Source organism: Phoxinus phoxinus (genome assembly GCF_949152265.1).
Source record: "Phoxinus phoxinus genome assembly, chromosome: 1".
NCBI lineage: Eukaryota > Metazoa > Chordata > Actinopteri > Cypriniformes > Leuciscidae > Phoxinus > Phoxinus phoxinus.
In genome coordinates this window covers 30,341,752-30,363,069 of record NC_136876.1, presented here as the reverse complement: position 1 = coordinate 30,363,069, position 21,318 = coordinate 30,341,752, and the positions used below count along the sequence as shown (strand labels likewise).

The following is a 21,318-nucleotide window of genomic DNA, read 5'->3' as shown; positions in this document are numbered from 1 at the left end:
AGAAGTCCTTGAAACTGTATTTTAAGCACACACTGTGCTAAACATCTCTGACTGTATTGAGTTCTTAATAATAATGATTGTTATCATTATTATTTTAAGCCATAGATTGTTATATTTTGGCGGAAAGACCTACAAAAACTACTACAGCGTGCGAAAGCCTCTCATCCACTGGCATCCATTAAAAAATGTATCCTCCCCAGATTGGCGCGACTATATATATAATTAAATCACAGCCTTTGCAATTTGATAATCACACCAACTGGCAAGTAAAACTATTTCATATAGCCAACGCCAAATTTTACTTGCATTTGGCACTTGACAAGCGTTAATTTAGGAGCCTGGCTGAGATGGGTGTCCTGCACACAGTGTCATCTCTTGAAGTGCTACAGATGCAATCCATGCATGAAATATCTGAAAAGACAGCATTTTGCAGTTTGTTTAGTATTTGTTTAAAGGCCATTTCATGTTTCACATGGGTCGTACTTCTCAGGTCGGAAATTACGGAACTCCATATAAAAACATAATTATTCAGTAACTCTTACTTTCAGTTATTTACTAATCAAGCATAGTGATAACTTTTGGCCACATTTCTGAGTATTTTAAACAACATTATCGATCTGTTAGCTCTTCTGAGTGGACTGGAGTGTGTTGTATGTTGCTAACAAAGCCTGTTGCTACGGTAATACTATGACACAACCTCTCTTTGAGGGCTGAAATGTCATGTGTTTGGGAATTTAAGGCTGTGAGTCTGGCAGTGGGTGTAGATCTATGAATACTCTCATAGAGGCAGTATTGTTCCTGTGTTAAGAGTTCTTTAGGGAGAATGCTTTACAAATCACTACTTTACTAAGTACGAGGCTACAAGCGCAAGACATCTGTCAACTTATAACATATTGGTATTTGTTAATCAATATTATTTTGCGTTTGCTATCTTTTCTGTATTATATGCATCAATATGAATATTATTGATAAATAGGTCATTTAATTAGAGTACAATCTCTATGTATTTATGCTATGAGTCTTGGCTGGTGTATTTCTTCACAAGTATTTAGGCTCGTCTCCCAGCTGCCTGCTTTGCCAGACGACCCTGCAACCCCCCAGAAAGGAAAGCCAAAGGTCATTCCCACTTCCTGAACAAAGACACATCATCCTGACTTCAAATGCTTTCAAACAGAGGTCTGCATTTGCTCTCGTTGAGCAACACAAAGAAAAACGAAGGAATCTGCGTTGTGTGTCTTGGCTGTACTTGAAATTAGGAGCGGCAGGCAGCGCATGAAACTGTTTGTCTACGGTCTGAGTCAGTGTTCAGATGTTTGTTTTCGATCACAGGGGTGTGATGTCGGTCACGTCTATCTCCTCGACCTTTCTCTCGTGACTCACCAGAGCCCTGGAGAAAATCAGAGGGCAGTCCAGGATTCCTCAAGCTGCCGAGAGAAGATATTTTGGGATATCACATGGCCTTGGGTTTCCATCTCATACACAATGCTGCCTCAGTGTCAGAGGACGCAGAGAGAGAGAGACGGACACATAAGAGAGGACTGTAAAAGCAAAAAAGCAAGAACGCTCCATATGATCAGCACATGGGCATGCCGTAATTCTGCATCCGCTCATTATTACGGCACACGGAAGACATTAAACAGAAGATTGGGGTAGAGTTAAAGAGAGAGGAGGAGAGAGAGAGAGAGGGAGGGAAAAGCCAAAAGAGAGCAAGGGAAAGCAAATAAGGAGGAGAAAGTGTTGGTGCGCTGGGAGAGAAACAGGAAGTCCAACAAAAAAAGGTTGGAGGAGAGACGGGCTACATGTGGCAGAGGAGGGTGTGCGCTTAGCCATGGAGGGGGACAAAATCGCAGGTAAGAGACCGGTGCGCCACCATTGGGACACGGCTCAAAGAGATTCTCACATGCTGAAGTATGTTTTCCGCTCTTTTCCTTTGCTCTGTAAGATTTTTATGGCAGTGGTCCTGTGTTTGTTGCTTTAGCTGGGATCTGTCACTTATGGAGACTTTGCTTCTTCACACATGTTGTAGTAAAAATTGGATTTATCTCGCTTCTTTTTTTGCAGACATAGCATTTACGCTATACACTTTTGTCCCTGGTGGCGATGGTGCTGCAGAGCAATGTGCGTTTGTAAGATTTTCCATTGACAGGGCTGGATTTTCCATAGGCTTTGACTGGAAGAGGGAACCCGCTCATCATGCTGTGACAACAGCCAATAAAGAGAGCGTGTGTGTGGTTGAAACTCTCTGTATCAGTGCTGTGGTGTGCTCTGCACTGTCAGCACACAGGCTTTTTGTAAACGTGCCAAGGACTCTTAGAGAGGTTCTGGCAGTCAGAAAAAAAAAACAGTGCTGTGCAACACACAGAAAAAGTGAATACAGTATATAATACCGGCCTTTATCCTTTATCTGAGTTGACACACCTGGTGCCCTGAGTGAGAGCCAGTGCCAGGATAAATAAATGAGGAATGACCCTTATGATCTCCGTGATCTCACAGCGCAAGTCCCAGATTACTCCTGAGATAGTTAGGCATCAGTCCAGGTGGGTCTATAATGGATTTGGCAGAAACCGGGAAAGAGAAAAGCAACAAATTGGCATGATCTTAATGTGGGTATTTGTATGTGAAATGTAGTTCTAGCACACGTCGTATGTTTGCATAGACATAGAAATGTACATTCATAATGTAAAAACAGCATCAAAAACATTTGCATTTTAGCAGATGCTTAGCTATATCCGAAGCGACATACAATAGAGGAACTAAGCAATTAGTCACAGAGCCAACAATATTCATAGTGTGCAATGCCAGTTTTTTTTAGAAAGCTAGAGGAAGAAAATTAGAGCAGAGGTGAAATGCAATGAAGAAAACAATTTTGTGTGTTTGTATGTAAGTGCCTTGAAATAGTAAGTGCTTGTGAATGAAGTGTGTCTTTACCTGCTTTTTGAAAGTTGTGCTGATCAGACAGAGGTTAGCAGATCATTACACCGGAGGGAAAGCAGAGAGGGTCAAGGTTCTGGAGAGCGACTTAAGGAACCTAACAACCGGTTGTTGTGAAGGAACTTGGGTTTAATGGGTTTAATGGTCGATTTATATTGTATTTGATCAATGACATTAAATATCTGTATCACTTTTTGAAGGATTAAACTCTTTTCAAAAGATTCTGTCACTTTACCCAGGCCTACACTTTAAAATATTGAATGGAATCGTCATAATAATCATTTTATTTTGTTTGCCTTTTGTTTTGTCTTTTGAGATTTACTGCTAAAAATGACTAACACACCATAAAATCATCATTAATGTAATTTTTCTATTTATTTAGTTTACAGAAACCATACTTGAGAAAATATATATAATATTGTGACTATACATTTACCTGCATATTATATTTTATTGTCGAGCTGTGATGATCCTGTGGTACTTTTTTGTTAGTGGAAAGCTAGTAAGTGTGTAAGCAGAGCTGGAGAGAGAGCGAGAGAGAGAGAGAGAGAGAGAGAGAGCGAGAGAGAGCGAGAGAGAGACTTCTAAGAGTGATGAAAAACAGGAAGTGGTGAATAATAGAATGATGTGAGAATGAACCTGTAAGGGTAAAATGTGCGGTATGTGTAATAGGTCACACTGTCTTAGGGTCTTTGGTAACATAAAATTTTCACAACCCATGTTTTTGTCTACTGTTTTTGCTGAATGATTGACACAGTACCCGCATATTTCCCAGGCTATATTCTGTTACTTCAGACTGTAGTCTCATTTTCATTTGTGTCAAATGAAATAACATGTCTACACTGACCACGACTTGTGATGGAAAGTTGAGGACTATAATATAATATATTTACAACTGTCCGATTAACCATAATGCAGTGTTCTCACAGAATTTAACAGTAAAAAAATTCCTTAAATACATGTCCAAACTCGAGCCACTTCCTCAAATCTAAAAAAAAAAAAAAAGAAGTCTTCAACCTACTGTTTTACAAATTTTAACTTCATCATGCTTCATACAGCTAAGCTTTATGGCTTCCTCTCTTTTATATTTTACTCATGAAAGATGAGAATAGAAAACAAAAGGCATTGGACAATTCAGAATGGCACGGTTCATAAGTCATTCATAAGTCACACAAACAATGAAATATGATGATGTGATTGATCCTTTCGAGGGATGGTATCAGGTCCAGTCTTGTCCAGAAACTGTAACCCTTGCTGTATTTAGACTCACTGAACATGTTCAGTGACTCTTAAGTTTGTCAACTCCCTATACTGTATATAGAGGAGAAAAAAATACGAGAATGTAGTTGTTTAAAGCTCAAATCTGTGGTTTACTTTTTGTGGCAAAGTGGGGAGGGGCAAACTCCAAAGGAGACGCCTAAAATGGCAATGACGGTGGACTACTTCACCCCAGAATACTGGGGAATAACAGCCCTAAGGGCGCAAAGGTTCTTTATCAAAGAATGGGTGAGACGTGGGTCACATATAGCAAAATTTACAATTTTATTTTCATCAACATTGAATAATAAATAGCTAAAACATCACAGCAACATTCTGGAAGTCAGTTTATGCAGTAATGTGCACCAATCTCCAATCTGCATCTCTCACACTCTCTCTCTCTCTCTCTCACACACACACACACACACACACACACACACACACACACACACACACACACACACACACACACACACACACACACACACACACACACACACACACAACAAATATTTAAATAGAGCTAGTTGACAGTAGCGGAGGTACCTGGAGATACGGACTAGCTGCCCAATATACGGGAAGCACTCGTGCCTGAGCGTGCTAGTCTGAGAGTGCAGGTCTGCAGAGTCTGCAGCCAGACCCTTCTCAAGTTAGAGGAACCCCAGTAATGTACCCAAAAATGTAATTTAAACCAAAAATGTAATTTACCCCAAAAATGTAATTTGTAACATACATATTACTCAATCTGAGTAACGTATTCTGAATACTTGGACTCCATCTCTACCTCTAGCTCCCGCTGCTCCTCTTCCGACTCCATTGTGACCATATACAGTATATAAACTGGACACAGCGACCCCATAGCTTTCAACGGAGAAAAGTTAAGTCAATTAGAAGCACTCACTTCCTGATTGCTGACCGTACTGCGCAGGCTCAAACTGAGCTTGACGACGTAGATGTGAGGCGAGCAACGTGTCTGACAGCTGTCAGTCTTCTAGTAGCTGTGCCGAGAGAAATCTGAATCATTCCCTTTAGAATCTCGCAGAGAAGGAGAGCGTGAGCATCCATGAGCTAGCAGCAGGATCAACTTTATGACTCTCTATGGGCTTCTCCCTTGACTTTATCGGACTTTATGCCTCCACGTCCCTCCGATTGCTTGCAAGCTTCTCCGGCTGTCTATACGGTAATTTCTCGACTGTGCGACAGAGAGTCGCATGGATATGACGCAATCGTTAGCCTATTTTTACAAAAACTGCTTCTACGGGGCCATAACCTAAGATACAAGGTAATGGAGCCTTTTATACATTGTCGTGTTACTTACTTTATAAATAAATAATGGACAAATGGAGTCTTTAAACACCTCAGATGTAAAGTTACGTGCTGTCAAATTGACGCCAAAATGATTGGGAGTCAATGGAATGCTAACAGCAGGTGATGGCTTGATAGCCAATGGCGGCCCCCGGGGAAGCTTCGGTTTCCGGCGGATGGATTACCCCCTTGGCTAAAACCCACTTCTTTTATACTCATGCAAGGCAATTAATAAGCTGAACGCATGCGTACGATCTGCCAATGGGTGGAGTTACTCCACCCTGCTACATTTTGAATAGCGCCTATAAATAGTTATGAGATCCAGTCGATCTCCGGGCGCTCGGCGCTCATGTACCCCGCCTGGAACAGCCTTACCTTGGCTAGTCCTTCTGATGTTTGCCACTGGCTCTGATGTCTACCATTTACCATTTATGTATTTACCAGCAGTACGCCTCCTCCTCCTGGAGCAAGAGGAGCGTTCCCTCCACAAGGGATTTTCTGGGCCTGCCGTGCCTCACTCACTAACCTGACCGCTCCCTCTGTGTGTCCCACTGACTGCTGCCCAGAGATGGTCCTTGAGGGACTTTTGTGGATTATGTGGAGCGGGTGCTCCTGCACTCATTGTGTATGGAAGCTCATTTCCACCACATAAAACAAAATCATCTTTTGTTATCTTTTTTGTTTCAATTACGACATGGGCATAATTATGACTGAGATTAAAAAGTCAGAATTATGTCTTTCTATTTGATAATTTTGACTTTTTATGTCATAATTAAGATTTACCAAGGTATCTTTTCCCCTTATGCAGCTGAAATGGGCTTCCATATTTTTAAGTTTGAATATTTTTATTATTTATTAAATTCAGATGCCCTGCCCTAGAGGATGACATCATATCCTGTTGCCAATATTCGTTGGGCTAGTGCATTACCGCACCTTTAAGATAAACACATCGCACTTGGTACAGTCAGGTGCTGACCCAGCATTTCAATAGCATATAGCAGATTATTTATTACTACATCAATATATAATATCCTTTAATCTTATTATTTATTATCTGATGAAACTAAATATACCGAGGGTGTTTAAATCCGTGTGGATTAACAACGTCTCTTGTCTGTCAACATCATCTAATAGAGCAGAGTTGTCACCAGGGCCTCAGATTTATAAAACATCATGTACTGTATAAAACTCCTTCACATGAGGCCAAAACAAGATGAGACAGAGAATCTTGTAAATGAAAGCAAAAAGACCCTTCAGCAGGACCCCTTTGGTGTGTGCATGTTTAAAAGGGAAACAGCCTTCCTGTTTACATGCAAACAATATCGTGTGAAGCACATAGAAAGCTTTGGGGTGGGAAGTGAGCTGTTAAACAGAGGCGCTTACAGTTCAGTGCAATTTCAGGTTTTGTGTGTATACCTGAGTAGGCTACCTATGTGATGACTGGTTCAAATTGCGATTCATAATAGTGATAATAATAATAATTATAACTACATTTTTACTAAATGGTAAAATAGTATCAACCCCTTTTTTTTATACACGCAGCACACACACATGTGGTTTACGGCAACTCTCCATAGGCATAATGGTTTATTCTGTACAACCGGTATATTCTATCTCCTTATACTGACCCTACCCCTAAACCTACACATCACACAAAACCTTCTGCTTTTTGTGCATTTCAAAAAACACCCAGTTTAGTATGTATGTTTGGTTTATGAGGACACAGGATATGTTTATGTTGTGATACTTATGTCATTATACATATCTGTGTCCTCATAAACCACATATACCACATATACAACACACACACTCAGCTAATTAAAACACACACACACACACACACACACACACACACACACACACACACACACACACACACACACACACACACACACACACACTTTTGTTTGTTTTATTTAGCATATCTTTTTAGATAACTGATCTCAGACAAGTTTGTTAAATAGTTTCCCAGTTTGTCTTCTTAGGTCAATGGAAAAACTTAAAGAGGTTGTTCCACATTATTAAGTAATGTGACCCAAGTGTTCAAGTAGGCATAAAGACTGCAAGTGTGTGTTGAACTTTTGATTACTCGATGGGACACACTTATAGTCGTGCAAAATATGCAAGTGTTTACAGAGCTTTTATTTATTATTTTCAATACTTTGCATTTGAAAATAAACTTCTACATGTCTGTTCAGAATATGTATCTAACAGACACAAGTTAAAAATTGTGGTGCTTCTAATTATGTGATAAAAACAGTTGCAAATGTTGTAAAAAATAGGCCTACACATACCATATTTGCACCAATAATATGTGCAATACTTTATGTTTTTATAACCAAATTATATGTAGCTATCTAATTAATTTAAATTACAGTGGAATGTTTTCCTCGACATCTCGCGATTTCGGTATCCCGAACATAATGCATGATGGGATACGCTTAGCCACACTTATATAGTGTGGGTTTAGTGTGAATTAAAGGCACTGCACTTTGGCATTTTTAAGACATGGAGCAGTCTTGCACACTTACTTGCTGTCTCGTACAAGCGCTCTTAAGTGGCCAAGACCGCAAGTGGCCCTGTCCCAAATGGCACCATAAGCACTCGCGGTCTTCCTCTTAGTCCGCACTTCCGTGACGTAACGCCTCTTTGACTGTCAGAAGTCTGCTGCGGAGCCCGCATCAGTCTTAACTCAGACTTAACGGAAACGCGCACGCGCACACGGCAGCCATTGTAAGTCCACAAGACCGAAAGTGCATATGAAGTGCCATTTGGGACAGGGCCATATGGCTGCTGCGTGTGCGTGTCCGTTAAGTCCATGAGACTGTAGAATGTCCAATTGGTTATTTTAGGTTTCAGAAGGGTGATCGCGAGCGCCCCCCTTTGAGGTCGATATGGACCCTCGATGCGCACACTTCCCGACAGTCTATGGCTGGATCCCAATTGGCACACTCCAGCCTTGTGGACGTCCTTCGAGTTCACACTTGGTGACGTAAGGAAGTGCAGACCTAAGGGGAACTGGGCTTGAGTCCACGAGGGCACCTGAGAGTGTATTTTGGCACAGGCCATAAACAGCCACAAAAACTCCTCCCCTCATTTATCTGATTGGGCGTTCGCAGTGATTCCTGGGCAGGTAACTCGTGTGGAGGATGCGAAAGTGCGGGCTTTGAGGGCACAAAGGTGGCGCTCGCAAGCACACTTCTGAGCACTGAAATGTTTTTATCTGAATATTACTCTTCAGCTCACAGTCTTTAAATTCGACCATGTTTTGGATATATTATTTGTTTGAATCTTTAAAGCTAGGGTAGGTAATCCTGTTCAGAAACATATTTTTTTATACTGGATGAAATGCTCCTTCCATTCTGATAGTAGTCAATATATTATGTGTTCAGAAAAAGGAATGAAAAAAATCTGACCTCTGTAGCAGCTGTAGGACAGTAAAAACTCTGACCAATCACTGCCATTCGGTGCGAATGTAAAGAACCAATCAGATGCTTTCATGTCTCGTGCCCGAGCACCACTGCGTGCACAGCAGTGATGTGCGGGTCAATGTATAAACAACCCGCACCCGACCGACGTTTTCAACTAACCCGCCCGCAACTCGGACCGCAAAAAAAAGAAAGAAAATATTGTACTCGACCCGCTTCCTGACCCGCGTTTTTTAAAGTAGCTATAGTAAATGCTCATCGCGTCATGGGCCATAGACGGAGGAACTAGGGGTGCGCATTTTTCAGAATGCTGTATGATATCGCCTAGTGTTTTGTAATAAAGGCTTGATTTATTCATTTATTTCGTTTCATTTTCTTAACAATTAAGATGCTGCATGTGTTTATCCAGTCTAATCGAAGTGTGCGTCTCTCCCCTGACTTTCCAAACAAAAATCCCGCCCCCTCTCAAAAAAATCCCAATGCTAACAGTAGCTTCTCTGTCGGTGTAAGCCAGTTGTGTCGTAGGTACATGCAGCTGACTCCAAAAGTGGATGCGCGTTCATGTTTGTGTTGGGGGTCGGGGGGGATTTGGGGGTGTAGCTTTGGACGGAGCACTGACAGGAGGGGGCGGAGCTTAGAAGAGGTGCCACTTTCAAATCTGGCTAGCTCTCCAACATTACCTACCCTAGCTTTAAGTGACCTCTGTATATTATTTTCAGCCCTATCTTTAATTTTGAGGTTTATTTTGTTCAAATCCTTAACCTATCTTTGTAAAGCGACCTTGGGTGTTGGAAAGGCTATATAAATACAAATTCTTATTATAATTACAGTAATAACCACCCAAACACAATTTAACACAAACTGCAGGATACCAATGTGAAAAAGTAATTATTTAATGCCAATATGAAAAGGTTGAGGCATTCTTACACAAAAACAAACATATCGCACAAACTTTCCATTTGCATTTGAAATTTAACTAAAAAAATTTACTTATTTATTCACACCAGTTCCCCTTGTGGTGGACATGTGTGGACTATATATATATACATACAATAACATCAAATTATATAAATCTATATATATATATGTGTGTGTGTGTGCGTGCGTGCGTGCGTGCGTGCGTGCGTGCGTGCGTGCGTGCGTGTGTGTGTGTGTGTGTGTGTGTGTGTGTGAGGAATTTTTCAAATATTCCACAACATAGCAAACATAGTAGCTATTAAAGGGATAGTTCACACAAAAATGAAAATTAGCCCATGATTTACTTAACCTGAAGCCACAGGTGTATATGACAGAAGAATATAAAGTTATATTAAAAAATGTCCTGGCTCTTCCAAACTTTATAATAGGAGTGAATGGGTGTATGTCTTTGGAAGTACATCAAAGCGCATCTATTCATGATAAAAGTGCTCCACACGGCTCCAGGGGTTAATAAAGGCCTTCTGAAGTGAAGCGATGCGTTAGTGTAAGCAAAAAGATCCATATTTAGAACTTTATCATCTAAAACAACTAGCTTCCGGTAGACGGCCACACGCATCGATTTACGCCAAAAGAGTAACCCTTGGATGAGAGTTTTTACCGAGTTAAAATTGGGTGCTCCCTGGGGCTATTTCTCCAGTGCCCCAGAGCTGATGAGACTTGCAGACAGGTGGAGGGGACGTGTAGAAAAACCAAACATTTTGAATTTCTATCAAATTTTTCACATAGCCTACTGGGTGCCTTTAATACCTCAAACACACATATATTGACAATATGTATACATGATTTCTGTATGTATTATTTATTCAATAAATAGAGGCGCCCTAGCGCCCTCTATTGGCCAGCCGCTCCTGTGAACTCCCTTACGGTCTGGGTGTGAGAGACCCTCTCCAGATGTTCTGCTGCTGCTGGAGAGTGTTATGGCGTCCTGGGAGACGACGGCAGTGCAGATAGCCTGACTGGTGATCTAAATGCAGTGTGTAAACATGCAGAGGCTCAGGGAGCAGCTGGAAAAGGACACCGAAGCTCTACTTTGATTCTAAAATCCGAGTTCAACAGACAATTTATAGGCCTATACTGTACACATCAGGAGAATTAGCAACAACACAGATGCAACATCACATGCCACTTACGTGTACCACCTAAATGGAAGCTGATACTGAAGTGATTGTTTACATTTTCCAGTGTCAGGGATATCTCTCTCTGTGGTATGTGAAATGAGTTATGGCTTCAGACAGAACGTGTTTACAGAAGCCTCTCAGCCTGGTACAGCTCTCCTTAATATAACAAGTGAGATGTCACCATCTGAGAAAGAAATCACGCGAGTGTTAATTATTTCATTAGAATTATTATCATTATTTCATTTCATTTCAAGTTTTTGCATGCAAGAAGTGCTAGAATTCAGACCGACATTCTCAAACGAGTGTCAAATTCCACAATCGTTTGCGCATATTGTGCGTTATAGTGACATCTAGTGGTTATACTGCTCTTTTTTAATTTTATGAAAGACCAGTTCTGTTAATTTTTTAGTGTGTGATGGTGTGTGAATGTTGTATAGAGTTGTGTATGTCACAGATGACTGTTAAATTACATAGCCAACATATTTTAAAAGCAGTTAATAAAAACAGTAATATCATGAATTATTATTACAATTTAAAATAACTTTTTAAGTTTAATATATTCTAAAATGCAATTTGATGGAAAACGTAATTTTCAGCTGCCATTAATCCAGTCACATGATCCTTCAGAAATCTTATTTTGATTGCTCACACTTATGTATCATTTCCTATTATTATCAATAATAATCAGTTGTGCTTCTTGCTGCTTATAAATAATATTGTTGTGGAAACTGGTGCATTTTTTTCAGGATTCTTTGATGAATAGAAATATCAAAAGAACAGCAATTATTTGAAATAGAAATGGTTTGTGTCATTATAAATGTCTTTACTGCCACTTATGATCATTTTACATCCTTGATGAACAGAAGTATTTAATTATTTTAAAATAATTCTTACTGATATCAAAAAATACTTATCATTTAGCTACAAAAAGGAAATAAATGAATGACTAGAAGTGAAATTGTTAAATCCGAAATAACTTCAGAACACCAGGAGAAAATTAATTATGCTCACTTCTGAGGAGTCTTTCTGAATAATAAGCAAATATGGGTCTAATTATCAATATTTATGAGTCAGGCTGTCAAGGTTAATACTATGTTCCCCTGAAACCTTTCAGATTGTTCCTATACATATAACAGGATCTCGTCGTCGGATTTGTGTGTGGTGTGTTTGCAAGTCTGTATACAGAAGGCCTGGTGTTTGCATTAGACATGCCTGAAGAGCTGCGAAATCTGCTGTATGATTAGTCACATACAGCTTGACTTTCCTGTTTTTGTAGGCTCTGGCCCATGACACTTCAGGCCTCAGTGTAACATCATGTAACCACCATTAGTGTTTCCCATCAGCCAGAGAGATTTACTTCTGGGAGACGCAAAAAACCCAACAAACCAGTTTGCACCATACAGCGCCATATCTGCAGTTAGCAGATCGAATCTGTAAACAAAACCAGCTCTTCAACTCGGTAGCCAGTGCACAAACACAGCCGTTGATGTCTGGATGAAATGAAAACGTGTGGCGGTGGTTCACAAGAAGGTGTGGGCAGAAATGCAGCCCTGATGGAGTCCGAACTAAAGATGAGGTCACTGATTTATGACACCCTGTGGCCTCAACCGTCTGTTATACGAGGAGCGCTGGTGGCCTCAGGCAATAGATGTGTGCTCAAATTCAGGAAACTACTGGGGAAGCCGCAAGCGCAGACGTGCTCTCCTTAGGGATTCTGATGAAATATGTACCGCCGCTGCTCTCCACGTCTCGCACGGACCGTGCTCTTCCACCCACGTTACACAATCTGAATGAGTTTAATCTAAAAATACTCACGGTATCTCTTTTACGATTTCAAAAGAGCCTCATTTCAGGGTGTACGGGGGCGTGTTGGAAAGTTCAATTTGAGCATTCACTCAAATAACTCACGTTAGAAGCCAAGCAACTCGGTCAGAGTGAGAGAGGGAGGAGAGAGGGCAGGAATGAGAGAGTGAAAGAGAGCGAGAGGGGGTGGGGGGTTGTCATCAGTTTCTCATTCTGAGGTCTGCTGCGTTCAGAGAGCTGGAGGAAGTGGGAAAAACTTAGTTGGTCCTTTAAGAAAGTCCTGTGCTTGGGACCGCTCTGACTGCTTTCTCTTTTTTCCTCCCCCCGTTACCTCCTAATTTGGGATTTGTTTGGGAGCTGGAGAGCACAAAGTCTGTGAGAGTTTCGCCTTACTGGGAAAGGTTGCTTTGATCCTGGAGATTCGGCTTCAAAATGTCTGATTCCACAGTCAATCCGCATTTGGAGGGAATAATCTCAGACTTTGAAGGTTTGTGTTCCTTTTTTTTATAGGATTCTCTCACATTTTAAAAAGAAAACGTTGAGTTTTAAAGTACAAATCATTGATCAAATACATTTGAAAGAGTTATTAATTTTAATTGTTAATATAAAGTGCAGCTATAGTCTCTGTTTCTATATCTTCCCTGGAGTCTCTCTGTTGTCTATAGCTGAGTGTGCTGTGGATGTGTCAGGCAGGTCATGTGGCCGTCTACAGCTCTGTGTGTATTTGTCATGCACAGTATGTGCTATTCACTCTTTTCTGTGTGCTGTACACACAAACAGTCCTGCATGACAGGAAACGTCCTCACTGCACTAACACGAAAGCAACACTAACCATCACTGACTGCGACTATGAGGATCACACCTGGCTGGCGTCCGTTCGTCCTGCACACCTCCTTGAGCTTCACGTCTCGGTCTTTCATTTTTTTCATCGCTGTGCTCCTAGCATTGATTTGCTCTGTCATCCCCCCTTCCTCTAGCTTTTCCTCTCTCAACACCTCTCATCCAGCTGCGAGAGACCCTGGCAAACGCACACGCATCTAATAGACAAGACGTATTCCCACTTGTCTGTTTTTTTTTCAGTGTCCTCACTTATTGAGTCACGGAATGCGTTTTGAGACAAAAATCGGGAGGTTAGAGGATGAGGAATGGCATTCGGTCAGGGCAGGGTGGTCTTCATAAGTAAGCTGATGACCTGGGTCACCGGGATGAGAGGCTTTAGCTGTGCACCTGGCTGCTGCTTCATGGATATACCACTTTGTCTCAGACAAAAATAGATGCTTTTGTCCAAATGGATGAGAGGATGACAGTAAAAGAGGCAGATAGTGTGCTCTGGCTTTGAGCTAAAACTTACAGACTCACAGAAAGCGCTGAATTCTGCGGGTGCCGAAAATGGAGGGTTTGCCAGACATTGAGTTCTCAATTTAGATGCATGTTTACGAACCTTGTGTGTTTTTGACAAAGCCAGGCATTAGAGTAAACTGCATGCAAAAGGTCTGGTCCACATTGCAGCTTATTGTGGCCTAGAACCGTGTAAGACAGGGAATATTCTGGCCGATACTAATAAGCCATTAAATATTTTCATATTTTTTAATATTACTAATATTTTAACAGAGTTAATAAATAATAAAGATTACATTTAAAAGAGAATGTTAGGTGACGGCAAAGGTAGGCTAATCTAAATGTACAAATACTGAGCATGAACAATTAAATACTATTTAGAACAGTATGATAAGTTTAAAAACAAGTTAACATACTAATAACGGTTAACGGTACTAATATATTGTGAATCTCTAATAATATGTAAAGCGACCAACCACAGTTTATTTTTTATTTTACTTGTTAAGGGGCGGAGTTATCTGAAATAGACTGGTACAAAAAAAATGTATTTAAATAAAGGTGCAGCAGTCTTAGAAAATGGTAAGACGTTTTTTTTTTTTTCGTTTTACATTCAAAATTGGAATAGAAAATGTAAAAAAAAAGGTGCCTATTTGCTACTAAGAAAAAAAGTAAAAATCGCTTCTAAGCCAGCAAACCGGATTAGAGCCTTATAAAAATAGCAATTATTTTTCTGTTTTGTGTGCGGTATGCAACAGACTCTGAGCTGAGACTAAACCAATTCAGACACATTTAGTGTCATTCAGAGCGACAGTGCTTGGATGATTGATAGAAACACATTTGTTAATTTGTTTGTTCTCAGACTACGACAATTCTAGATCAGCCCAAATATTTATGTGTCTCTAAATGAATCCTGCTGGATTGCAGAGTGCTCTGGATGACCTAAATTGACAGCTTTTGGTCATTTTAGCAACACATGACAACTATTTCAGACTGGGACTCATTACATTGCTAACAAATAAGACATCAGCACAGGAAATGCACTCACATTATACTGCGACCAAACCACTTTCATGTTGTTGCATGTAAAGCTAAATGTTGTATCTAAATTCATCATCAGGCGTGGCTATTTGCAGAAAGTAAAGGCAGGACTGACCACAATATAAAGAGAAGTATGCACTTTATAGTGTGGTTCTGTGCAACGTTACTTCAGGGTTGGAAAAGCGTCTCACTCATATTAACAAAGACGATTAGCTTCAGTTAGTGACTAGTAAATAAACAAGCAAATGCTTTTCAATTCTATGGTAACTTTCAAGTGAAGATAGGTAAATCTGTTCAGTATAGTTTAAAAAAAAAAACATTTAGACTAGCATGAATTTCCTGGCTGGTCTAGCTGATGAACTAGCATAGTTTTCTAAACTTAGCTGGTGACACACTTGTCAACCAACATGTTCTTCTTGTTAAAAATAGCTCACTAAAAATGTCTTGCTAGCTAAGAATCCTAGTTGGAAACCTGTGCACTGCATATGCTACACTATGCTAGTCTTCTTAGCGGGTTAGCGGCTCCCAGAGCAATTCAATGATATGCTATCTGCTAGCAGTGTCTCCTGCTAATGACATCACATCACTTGCAGGCTAATGCTGTTTTCACTCTTTCAGAGAAGGCCTGAGGTTGGGAACGAAGCAATAAATGACTTCCCTTTATTCAGTGCTGGCCTCTGCACAAGGAAATGGACTTAATAAATGAAGCTCATAACTTCTGAAATTCATAGCTCTACTTTTGAAGTGAAAACATTTTGATATACTCCCTGGAAACGTGATGTGCATGTGTTATGGTGAGCAGTCAGTCACATGGCTGAATTTTATGGCTATCTGTAACTGAGAGTAGGCTATATTAAAAGTTCTCATATATAAAACATCATGCCCTCTAGCTTATCATAATATACCTGAAGTTAACCATTGCTAAGCTGCAGTATATGGGAATGGGTGATTGTTACGAGCATTGGTTTACCTTGGTTTAACACAAAAAGTTTTTGCGCAGAGCTGGTTAAAAATGGTTTTAATCCACTGTCTCAAAAACATTGTATGATCATTTCAAGTAGACGTGTGGGGTATTCACAGTCTGACGAGGGAGTTAAAATAGAGACAGGTGAAGTTTAAAATAGGGAGAAAAGAGAGGTGCATGAGAGAGACAGTATACCGATAACGGTTGTGGTATGTTCATACTTTTTCCTACAGTATTGTGATTATTTTTTGCCTTTCTTAAAGGGATAGTTCACCCCAAAAAAATGTTTCATTACTTACTCACCCTCAAATTATTTTGTTGAGTTTTTTTCTTCTGTTGAACACAAAGAAGTTATTTTAAAGAATGTTGGTAACCAGACAGCCTACTATGGAAGTCAATGGCTACCGTCAACTGTCTGGATTTAACATTTTTTAATGGAAAAAAATATTTTTTCAATGAACTATAAAGAGCTGTATTTTGATGCAAAATCTGTCATTTAATGTTTAAAATATTTTTTAATGAACTATAAAGAGCTGTATTTTCATGCAAAATCTGTCATTTATATAAACACACTGCCACAATCACACTCACCAACACTTACTTTATTTGCCCCCGGTTTCACAGACAAGGTTTAAGCCTCGTCCCAGACTAAAATTCATGTTTGAGCTGTTTTAACTGGAAGCAACTTGCATTGATATACTGTATCTTAAAATATGTCTCCACCATCGTTTTGTCTCAAGATGCACATCAGTAATGTTTTTTTTCTAGGGCATGTTTATTAAATCTATTGTCCTAATTGAACTAAGGCATAATCCTGGCTTAATTTAAGCCATGTCTGTGAAACCAGGCCTAGGTGTTGTATTAGTCAATTTATTGCTGATTATTGCGACTTGCTGATTACCCAGTTGGAATAAAAAGTTAAATTTTGTTGCTGGTTTTATCTGGTCTCTAAACTGGTCTAAACTGGCCAAAAGCTGATTAACCAGTCACAATGTTCTAAATAAGCTTGGTTGTCATAAAGGGATAGTTCACATAAAAATGTTTCAGTTACTCACCCTCCTGTCATTCCAAAACCTTATGACTTTCTTTATTCTGCATGTGGAAAATAAAGGAAGTTATTTTGAAGAATGTTAATTAGGTTTTGGTGCCCGTTGACTTTTATTGAATGGACATTAACACTGAGACATTTATCAAAATACTTTCTTATGCACAGAAGAACATGACGACATATTTGGGCGAACTTTTCAATTGGGTAATCAACTAGTTGTGAATCACATGACTTCAGTTCTATACATCTGCATCAATTATTGTATGTCACACTGTAGCTGCATTGCTATAGTTTTACACAGTTACCTGTAACCTGGAATTAAGTGAAAAGTGAAAAGAGCAACACATTATAAGCAAACCACACTGGTTCTGCTGACATTTGAGATGAAGATCCTTTTGAATGTTAGAAGCCAAAATGTCTTGCAAGCCGCCCTAAAACAAATCAACTGTTACCCGGAGGCTTGAAACCATTAGTAAGTGGGACACGATTGTTTTTTGCACCATGTTGAATCTGGCAATGGAGATACGGAGACGTTTGTATCCCACCTGCACCATCTCTGTTAACAGAGCATTGGACTTGCCAGAAACAGAAAAAACTATTGAACCTCAACCTGTAGATATAGTTGGCTATTTTCCGGACAAATAATTGATGATACATACAACCAAACACAAACTCTTACTTCCATAGATGTGCATATGTTTGAGCATAGGGTTCTGTGAGAGCAATCGTATCTGTGTGCGTTTGTATACGTGTTTACTCAAAGCTGCAGCTGTGTGTACTGTGGCTCTTATGTGTTTTTGTGCAGCCCATTTCCCACCACAGCCTTAGGCTGCATCACACAGCTCCCAACTCTCACAGATCAGCAAGGCCAAACATATCATTACAGTAGAATTACACTATCTGTTTGTATCCTGTTGTTTTTGTCGACACATTCCTCAAACACCTCTGATTCTCTGGCAGTATGGGGTTGAGCTGCTACTTAAGTCTTTTTTTCTGGTTGGGAAGATGTGACTGTGATAATTACAACAGATTGTTCTTTAGATTATAGTTGAACTGTTAAGATAATTTCTGGACCAAATAGCTATCAAATTAGCCACTTTAATGTTAGTTAGTGGCACTTGCTATAAGGCAAGCATCACTATTGCAATTGCTCATACTTTGGAGCGAAACTTGAGGTGAAATTTGAATTAAAAAATGTCTTATATAGGTGAATTATAAAGCCTTTTACGTCATGCTTTCTGGTGGCATGCACCAAGCTGAATTTTTTTTTCTTTTCTGCTAAATAAGCAGACTTATGATTTTTGTCTGCCTTTACAGGAATGGATATTTCTTAAATGTATTTGGTGCAGCCATTTCAGTGCGTTTTGTGATTTGGATCTTTTGGATGTGCTAAATAGTTTCTGAAACCACAGATAGACTGAGGTTTATTTTTCAAAGTCAGACACCATTGGAGCTCTCATCAAACATGTCTAACCAGCTTACCCTGTCAAAAAAACACATGCACCACATTGAGAAGAGGATTCTTGTGTAAGAGATCATGTGCTTGGTTTGGCTGTAGTGGACTGTATGGTTTTTATACTGCAAGTGCAAAGCGATGATAATGGACTACACAATAAAATCTGACTGTGATCATTCACTTCCTGCCTGTGCATGAAAAGGTTGTTTGAGGACAGAACGTAAGAGCGATTAATCCTGTTGTATATCAAACTATTATTATTCATATGTGTATACTTCTATAGCATGCTGTGCCAAGCATATTATTGCCCGGACTAAAAGGAACAAGACTGACAATATCTCTTCCTGTTTAACACCCATTCACAATCATACACTGAATCATTATCCTGCCCCAGGGAATTTGTTTGTGTGTTGAAATGACAGGAAATTAAATCATCAGGGCGCAGTGCAGCTTTAAAGAAAGCCCCCTCTGAAGATGAGACATGAGAAAATGGTCATTCTGTCCTCTGACTCATGAGAAAAAGTAAACCAGTTCAAAACAACTGTGTGTTATGAACCTGAATGTACAGTATCAATCCCATATTCAATCAAAACACCAGTGGTGTAAGGAAAAAAATACTTTCAAAAATCAATCAAATGCCTGGCAGGCCTCATTTCCATCAAAGTGCAAGGGAGGTACTGCAAAACAGGACCATCAGCTTCCATCCTGTCCTGCTGACCGGAGGTCATTTTTCCTGTGTGTTGGAAGAAACTGGATCTATGTCCATAAAACTGGATCCATGTCCATTGGGTTCAACAAGTCCTTTTGCATTGTGATAAGCATGCCACCAGAAAGCATGACGTAAAATGCTTTATAATTCACCTATAAGACATTTTTTTAAGTTCAAAATTCATATCATATTTATTTATTTTTTATTTCAGATTAATTTCAATCAATGAAAATTATTTTTAATTGTGTTATTTAACAATAACAACACTGCTGTGAATTAAGAGCATCATGAGCCTAAGTCTGTTGCATGTTCAAATTTTCAAGATGGTTTAAGAATATAATTAGCCATAGCATATGATATGCAGGTATACTCTTGATTTTCTTGATTTTTCCCACAGCTGGCTGCATATCTGATCGTGCACAAATAGCTACATTATCGTTTAGTTCTCATGAATATGGCTGCCAAATAGAACTTCAAACACGGATGCTCTCCCACACTTAACTTAGGTCCAGCTGTGAATTCGATGCCTTGAAGTTTAACGCAAAAAGCAAGAATTGCAAAGGCCCTTTTGCATCCATCCAGCACTGACTACAGAAAAATAAAATGAGCTAAACTTTGATTACAGAGTAGCTTCAGTTTAGAGAGATGCCAATAAAAGGTTACCGTATAAGATTGTACTGTTTATTTGATCTTATTAGGCCAAACTGCTGCTTCAGTCATGAAATAGTCGCTGAGCTCCATGTGTAAAAATGAACCACTTGGAAATAAGTTACACATGTCCAGTTGCCTATATTGCCAGAACCAGCATTAAAAAAAGAATGAGATGCTATTAAGAGCAGTGCCAAGCAGCCATGCCATTCTACAAAAGAGACAGAGGGATGTGTGGGTTAATGTTTGTACAGACCAACTGGATGGGATAGCAGCCACCTGCTTAGAAATTGAAGGCGTAGCGCTGCTGTTGGTCATTACTACTGCTGTGTCTGTGCATGACTCGAGTGTCTAGAAATGTTCTGGGGATTAGTACAGACAAATGTCCTGAGCGACCAAGCATGCCACTGTGTGTCTGTTTCTGTCAAGCACCACATTGCAGATCATTTAAAAATCCAGTAAGGCTCTCCAGCTCCAGTTTCAGAAACTCATCAATGTTTGCACTCTTAGCTATAGAGGAACACCTTTTGTCTTGATGCAATGCCACAAATCTCTTTGTAAAAGGCTTACAAAACTGATGCAAAAATATGTAATGGCAATAAATATATTACGGGGAATTATACTGTTTTCTATCAATTATAGCCTAGCCTATATCAAATTTATATATCTTTATATGAACCTGAAATGTATTATATTATATTGTATTTTTATTTGAGTTTGAAGGTTTTGCTACTCTGCAGACACCATAGTGACCTAAAATTACCTTATAAAAATAAAATAATTATATATATATATCGAGAGAAACTCATTTGAGGTCAAATATAATCCCTTAATAAGGGAATAATAATAAAATAAATTTGGCCACGAAAATATATCACAGTTTAAGAACCGTGACTCGTTTTCGCGAATAGATTCTTTCAAACTGAAAAATGGATTCAGTGATTATTTTACGTCATCGCGTAATTCCCATCACGTGTATCCTGAACGCTCAAATAAAGTGCATAAACAATAGGCTATATGTATGCCATATATTGCTGTTTATTAGGTTTTCTTTTTTTCTTCAATTCAGTTTTATCAATAAGAGTGTTTTGCACCTACATGCATACAGCAGTTCTCGGTTTAATGACTCGGTTTAATTTTTGGCTCCCACTCGGACCGATTCAATGAAAAACTGTTTGTGAGCCGAGTAGGATTTGGTGAGGAAGGCTGTGTTTTAAGGCGCGAGCTTTCTCAAACTGCAGCTATGTTTACGAAACATTTGAAACGTGTGAAATCAGGTATTTTAAAAGTATTTCCT

General features: G+C 39.5%; 1 protein-coding gene across 5 annotated transcripts in view; it reads left to right on the top strand.

The window, feature by feature from the left end:
* septin9a (septin 9a) overlaps positions 1 to 21,318 on the top strand; it is a 75,316-nt gene that overhangs the window by 11,494 nt on the left and 42,504 nt on the right. The window contains exon 1 of one of the 5 annotated variants that reach the window (XM_079625603.1): positions 1,476 to 1,850. The exons of 2 other annotated variants lie outside the window; for them this stretch is intronic. In XM_079625603.1, coding sequence (XP_079481729.1) covers positions 1,829 to 1,850 — 22 coding nt within the window. In that variant the 5' untranslated portion in view covers positions 1,476 to 1,828. Of the gene's footprint in view, positions 1 to 1,475; positions 1,851 to 10,208; positions 13,308 to 20,975; positions 21,299 to 21,318 lie in introns of those variants that run through there. 2 more of the 5 variants (XM_079625601.1, XM_079625602.1) reach the window with 2 other exon arrangements.